At 53.4% G+C, this 7,011-nt stretch overlaps 1 protein-coding gene across 1 annotated transcript in view; it reads left to right on the top strand.

Moving 5' to 3' along the window:
* The first annotated feature begins 2,112 nt into the window (after positions 1-2,112).
* E2F5 (E2F transcription factor 5) overlaps positions 2,113-7,011 on the top strand; it is an 8,518-nt gene continuing 3,619 nt past the window's right edge. Inside the window, exons 1-6 of the mRNA XM_023520839.1 lie at positions 2,113-2,135; positions 2,288-2,357; positions 2,824-2,933; positions 3,782-3,943; positions 5,101-5,144; positions 6,273-6,360. Of these exons, the coding sequence (XP_023376607.1) occupies positions 2,113-2,135; positions 2,288-2,357; positions 2,824-2,933; positions 3,782-3,943; positions 5,101-5,144; positions 6,273-6,360 (497 nt within the window). The remainder of the gene's footprint in view (positions 2,136-2,287; positions 2,358-2,823; positions 2,934-3,781; positions 3,944-5,100; positions 5,145-6,272; positions 6,361-7,011) is intronic.

The following is a 7,011-nucleotide window of genomic DNA, read 5'->3' as shown; positions in this document are numbered from 1 at the left end:
GAAACAACTCTGAGGTGTGACTGGGAGGCTCCCCGCCCTCCCTCCCGCGCCCCCAGCCTGCCTGGGACAGGGCGAGCTGCGCCCTTGCTGGCCCTATGCTCTCTGGCCTCCTCCTGGGTGGTGTGGCCGGACCCTGGCAGCGGAGGCCAGTGAGCGCGGAGTGGGTTCACTGCTTGCTGCCAGCTTTGCTCCTCCGTCCCGGCGGGTTCCTACACGTGCAGAAGTGTCTGTACTAACGCTGGTCTCACTATATCGATGGGGCTTTTACTCCTAGAGAACAGCTTATCATTCTTTTTCACATATATGTGAAAATTTTTTTCATTTTTTTACATATAGTTTTTATTTATTCGCGTGTATACGATAAAAATCTTGCATTCCCATCTTTCCGACAATGTTTCTTCTGTGCACTGTAGTATGAGGTCGTTAAGACTGACAGCACGTGTCCAAAATGGACTAAACCTGACAATTATAAATTTCCTCTAGTGTAAAATTATAAAATCCCATTTTTTCTTATGTCCTTACTTTGGTGGGAGTGTTATTTCAGCATAAGTCAGTTATCCACTTGATAACCTTTTAAGAAGCAGTGAATGAGACATCATTTTTGTGAACATCGTGAACATAAAAAATGATCTCTCCCTTGGTGACCCGTCAACTGTCAGGGACCACCCGGACACGCTTCCTTTCCTGACGGAAGCGTAAGAACGCAGTGCGTATCGTCGTGAGGCCTGTCTTAAGACGGTGAAAGCGAAGTTCCATTTTAAAAGCTTATGCAGTTTATCAAAAAGCAAAAAGTAAAACTTAGAACTAGCATAAAACGTGGCTGTTAGGGGCAGCGAGGCGCTGGGGGTGTTTAGGACAGGGTCCTGTGAGCAGAGGGCTGAGCGGGCGTCGAAGCACCCATGCTGCTTCAGGAGGGGGCCGGCCCTTCGCGTCCTTGAGGAAAGGTATTTACGCCTCGGGTTTCGATTTCTGTATTGATTTAATGCCCCCTGCAGACCCTTTGAGAGCACGCAGCGGCCCCTCCCGGAACCTGTCGGCCGCCACTTAAGCAATCTCTGTCTTTGATCACTTTCTCTCCCCATGAGACTTGCATTTTTTAAAACTCTTTTCAAATGTGTCAGCCGCGGCCCCAAAGCCTTAGATATGTAGACAGCGTTTTTGTAACTGTTTATGTTTCGCATAACTATTTGAATGGAAGTGAGGACCGCCCTTTCCGACCACACGCTCCCTCCCGATGGAGCCACCGGCACCGTGCCACCCGAGGGGCTTGTCCGGTGCAGCCAGGCGCTTGGGCACTTCTGACTCTGCCCCATGCACCTAAGCCCCTTGGATTATGGGAGCCTGTTCTAAAACGTTTTGCCGCAAATTTATTTCGTGAATGTGTCGTAAGTGCGAAATTCCACCCGATTGTCCATTAGCTTTCAGAATCCATCCCCTGTGGGATAGGGCACGTGGCACCTGCCGTGCAGTGTGGCTGTGAGCTTTACTCTGGACGACAGCTGTGGAAGGCCCGGTGACACAGCTGTCCCGTGACGGCTTGTAAAAGGCCCTCTGACCCGTGGGTGGGAATCAAACGCTCTGCATTTTTATTATCTTTACCAGTGTTTGAAATAGCTAAGATCAGTCTAAACCTTATCGTGAACTTGACTGACAGCTCGTCGTGGGTACCCTTGAGAGCGGGTTCATGCTGCTCTTTTTAATTCTCGCAGGAACATTCTGTAGAGGATCTTGCCGTGTCACTGGGGGTCACTTGGGATCCTTCTGCCTTATTTTTAGGACTGGGCAGTGCACGCGTGCGCATGTCTGTGACCGACGCGTGCAGCCCGTCGTGGCATTCAGTTTCCGAAGCCCAGTGGCTCTGTCGCTGGGAGCACAGGGGCTGGCAGCTGTGGCCCTGGCCGGGGCGGGGGGCGGGGCGCGGGGGGGAAGCCACCTGCCCTGCACAAGGAGAACCCGGCAGGCGGACCGGTGTTCCCCGTCCTCACTGCTTGGTGGTCGCGCTTTTGAGTGCGGCCTCACGCGTCCTCACGCGGGCTCGGAAGCTCTTCCTCAGGCAGATGAGCCGCCGCTGACCCTGACCGAACACAGCTCGGCCCAGGCCCTGCGGGGCTCATGTCGGCCCTCTCGGCGGTCCAGTGAGCGCGGCCGGGTCAGAGGGCGGGTCAGAGGGCGGGTCAGCGTGCCGGGGTGCCTGGGAACGGGACTCCATGTCCCAACGGTCTGGCCCAGTCCGCTCTGGGGGGGCCGCCCCTTCCCGGCGGCTCTCTCTGTTCTTTGGGGCGTGCAGTCAGGAGCACGTTGGGGTGCTGTCCTCGTCCCTGCGGTGGCCTGAAGTGCTGCCCTCGGGCCTCCCGAGGGTGAGTGGTGCGTTTGTGCGGGGCTGGCCGGCTCCTTCCTGTCCTCTCTGCGTTCGTGTCTCGGGGTTTCCCAGTGTGCTTGCCACTCGGAACTTCCCCCAAGTTTCTTGACTCTGCTAGTTTAGAAATTGCTGAGACACAGCTTTTCAGAGTTTCAGAAAATAACCGAGGCTGTCTGGAGACCGGACCGCCGATGAACAGCGATCGGATAGGAAGTGACCCGGCACACGATCAGCGGCCCCTCTGGGTTCTCTCGCTCCTTTTTTTATGGGCTGCATGTCGCGACCCCTTCATTTTTCTCCCCATCGCGGGGTGACCGCGGTGCGGCAGCCGCTGAGCCGCCCGGATGCTGTGTCCGGCAGCGGGCGGGGGCGGGGGCGCGGCCGAGCCTCACGACCCACGCGGCTGTCAGATGCGAGCTGTAACGTGTGTCCTTGTTCTCTGTCCCCCCCCCTTTTTAAAACAGGCTGCAGATACTTTGGCCGTGAGGCAAAAAAGAAGAATTTATGATATCACCAATGTCTTGGAAGGAATTGACTTGATTGAAAAAAAGTCAAAAAACAGCATCCAGTGGAAGTAAGTGGCGCAGCGGTCCTCGCTCCGAAGCCTTTGCTTCTCTTCCCGACGCTCTGCTCTGTGACCCGGCCTCCCCCCGCCTCCCTGTGCGGAGTCCCCCTGCCCTTCCCCTGCCCGCCGCGCTGGCCTTCCGCGTGTGTCCCTGTATGTCACCCCCGTCTTAGGGCATTTCATTGCTCTCTCTGCCGTTTCACTCAGACTCTTAAAATTCAAATCCGAGGCTCCCTCAGGCTAGTCACGTGCACACCCACACACTGCCCTCCGCTCCATCCATCCCTCTCTGCCCAAGTGTTTACCGGCCGGTTAACCGATACAGACTCGGCAAGAACAGACGCTCGGCCTCACACACAGGAACGTGCACCTTCTGAGTCGCTGACTGAAACGCACGTTGTCCTTCGTGGACTGTTGTGTGGTCGTGCGTTGGAATGTGACAAGTACCTTCCGTTCTTCAGCTTTTTCCTCTTGGGCCTGGGGTGTTTTTTGTTTTGTTTGTTCATTTGTTTGTTTAGCTCAAATCCCACCAAAGTATTTAAAAGTTTCTATTTTACTTGCATCTCGGTCGACACATGCGACTTCCAGATGTGACTGTTTGGCTGTGACAGCTTTTTAGTGCCTCAGTCACCAGCCTTACCTTCCAGAAACTACTCTAAAACACATTGAAAATTTTGCAATTTGATTGTTCTTACGAAAAGTTTTCTAAGCAAGCCTGTTCAGAGGTATGGCGTTAAAATGTTGTAGGGATGTTAATCCTTGGTTTTAGAAGTGTAAAGATTGTTATTACATACATAACAATCAAGCACTGTCGGGCTGGTCTGAAGCCGCGGGTGTTCATTCTCGTCTGGCTGAAGAGGCGTAGGTGCTGGCTGCAACACCACGGAAGTCGTGGACAGATTGAGGTGTCTCAAAGCCGAGATCAAAGACCTGGAGCTGAAGGAGCGAGAACTCGACCAGCACAAGCTGTGGCTGCAGCAGAGCATCAGAAACGTGATGAGCGACGCCATTAACAACAGATATCCTTGAGTGGCCGCCGTGCGGTGCCGGCGCGTGTGTGCCCGCATGGCGTGGTCTCCGGGTGGGGTCAGCTGCTTGGTCCTACTGCTTCCAGAGATTGAAGTTTTAGGAGAGAATGTCACGTTTCAATTTTGTAATGTTTCTAATGGTCTTTACAAATATTTAAATTCTTTACCCTTTTGAGTTACACAGCACATCCGTTAACGTCGTTCCCGCCCGGCACTGAGGTCCCGTCTGCCCGCCAACAGGACGTAGCGTGCCGGCCGGTGTGCTCCGGCCTCGCAGCAAATGTCGGAAGGCATCATGCAGTTCAGGGGTGTACGGAATCATTACGCCCCGTGTTCTGAGTGGTAAAAAGCCAATCTCGGAGTTTTGAAAAGTGAATTCTGGTTTAAAAATGAAAGAGCATGGGCCCGCAGTCAGTCCAGGGTGCTTCTGCCTGATGTTCGTCCAAGGATGATGCCCGCCAGCGGGGCCCGGGGCTGTGCACCGACCACACAATACTGGGGGGAACCCGCGCCCCGCTCCGCGTTTCGGACGGCACTGTGCCTTCCCTGATGTCCGTGACGCCCTTGGCTCGTGAACGTCCCGCCGTCCGACGGCACGTTTAAGCCCCTGCCGCCCGCCCTGCGCCCTCCCGTGAGCTCCTGACTGTCGCAGACGGTTCGTCTCCATGCCGTCTCGGTGCCCGGGTCCCTGATGCCCTTTGTTATTTCCTTCCTGTGGACCAGGGCTCCTTAAGTTTGATAACACGGGGGGTCCAGACTGTGCTGTGGGCCCCGAGTCAGGAACCGCTGAGCTGGCTGAGCATGGACTTGGCGGCTCCAGCCGCCCGCACCGTCCTCGCCGCGCGGGCTCGTGTGGTGGCGCAGCCTCTCCCCCGCCACCGCCCTTCGCCCGTCTCATTGAGGGATGCTTTCTGTCTTCCCCCAGGGGCCCCGAGACGCCACAGAAGTCAGAAGTGGCGTCTCAGCAAAGGACGGACCCTGCTCTTAGGGCCCTTTATCCAGCTCCCTCTGCCGATCGGGCTACAGACTTCTGTCCCTTTTTATCTGACCGCGCATGGTGGTTTTGTCTGCTTTGGCCTCGGACTTATTAACTTAGTGGAATTGCCTAGACCTTGATAAATGTCGTTCCTTAACTCTCGTGACAGCACGTTCTCCTACGTGACTCACGAAGACATCTGCGATTGCTTTAACGGTGAGTGCCGAGAGCAGACGTTTCCTTACATCCTTTCTCTGCTCAAGTCGTTGAAGGTAGATGCAGAGTGAGGCGGAAGCCGTGTGCTCGCCCTGTGCCACCGTCATCAGGAGTGGGGACGTCCTGTGTCACTCTGCAGTGCGGGGTGTGGGCAGGCTGCTTTTCTGTCTCATGACAGTCACTGCCTGCATCGGTGGGTGGAAACTGGGTACGTGGGCCAGCTGACTCTGTGGTATTAAGCGACGGTCTCAAAGTCACAGTTTCAGAGTTAGTGACGAAACTTGAGCTAGAGATTGGTTCTCATCGCACCGTTTTTGAAACTATACAGATGTGCTGCTCACAGGTGGAACCATTAGAGGAGCCATTTTATAGCCAGGAAAATTATTTCTAATCCCATTCCATCCCCTGCTTCCGTGTTCTGCCCTTGAATTGACAGCATGCTGTGTTAATAACTACAGGGTTAGGGGCCGTGTTCCCATAACGATACATAACACAAGTGAGACGAAATGGAGCACGTGCATTTGTATTTAATCATGCGCAGCCTGTGTGTTACGCATGCACAGGAAAATCTGCAGGCGGAGTCTGGCTTTGCACCTGAGGCTGTGGCGGGGCATGTGGCTGTCGCTCTGCTTTGCTGCCATGTCTCGCACCTCCCAAGGAAGTTGGGGAAAGTACTCTTAATTTCAGCAGAGAGCACTATAGAATTTGGCTTCACAAGGAAGCTCACTTTAGCTGCAGATTTCCATGCATCTTAACCGGTCTCCAATGTCCCCAGTCATTTAAGTAGTTGAAGTATTTCAAGTGAACACCGTTGTTTTAATTGTGGCTAAAATGTTTGAAGAATCTCAGACTTTACGTGAGACTGAGTGAAAGCAAAATAAACTTGAGCCGAATGTGTCCACGATAATAAATCTGACACTGAGCGCTGACACAGCCCTCACCGCGTCTGCCCCCTGAGCAGCCCCCTGCAGCACGTCACTTCACCCCATTCTCAGAAGTCAGGGCCGGAATCCACGGGCACTAGGCCTGGGGTCATAGCAAGCACCCAGCTCCCAAGCCCACACTTGCCTCCAGGCCAGGATCAGTCGTGTGTTCTGAAATTTAAAAATCTTTTGTTTCTTTGACCAGGTGATACACTTTTGGCCATTCAAGCACCTTCTGGAACACAGCTGGAGGTGCCCATTCCGGAAATGGTATGTGGGACAGCATCCGTTTAAACGGATCTGCTCTCAGGAGGGACAGGTGCATTTTCCTTAACTGAACACGAGCTACTTGTGTGTGAACACTTTTGAGTTGTCTGTTTAAGAGAGTTGGTCCCGGACTGGGGTGTGTTTAGTGCTTTGGTAAAATTGTGGGTGTCACCAAATGGGTCCTTCGAAGTTTAACTTTGATCGGATTTCATTGGTGCTCCAGGATATCAAGGAATGAGTCATGGTGACGCCAACAGTTTGAAAAAGTCAATTTGACTGTATCTATAACCAGTATAACAACCTGAGAAAAAATTTCAATTTAAGTATCAATAATAATATAATGCTTCATATTAGGTCTTTTTCAAAAACATTTTCTGGCTCATCGCGTCAAATATATTTGACTCTGTGCCATATGAACGTATCATGATTTTAGTTTTCGGATGCAGAGTTCCTGAAACCAACCGATTGGACAAACGGGAGTGGGAAGTGATTACTGCTGCCATCCGCTCCCTGCCCCCAGCGCCGCTCGAAGCGTGTGCGTGGGTCCCGGAGCGTCAGGGTCCCGGGAACCTCTGAAATGCGGGGGCTTCACGTCGGTCGTTCCCGTGCGTGCCGGGTGGAGAAAGAGTATTCACTTGTGAAACAGTTGCCGTTTAAGACAGCCTTTGGGGATGGCC

This window comes from Pteropus vampyrus, unplaced genomic scaffold, assembly GCF_000151845.1.
Source record: "Pteropus vampyrus isolate Shadow unplaced genomic scaffold, Pvam_2.0 Scaffold280, whole genome shotgun sequence".
NCBI lineage: Eukaryota > Metazoa > Chordata > Mammalia > Chiroptera > Pteropodidae > Pteropus > Pteropus vampyrus.
The sequence above is the reverse complement of the archived record's forward strand: the minus strand, read 5'-3'. Positions and strand labels throughout refer to the sequence as shown.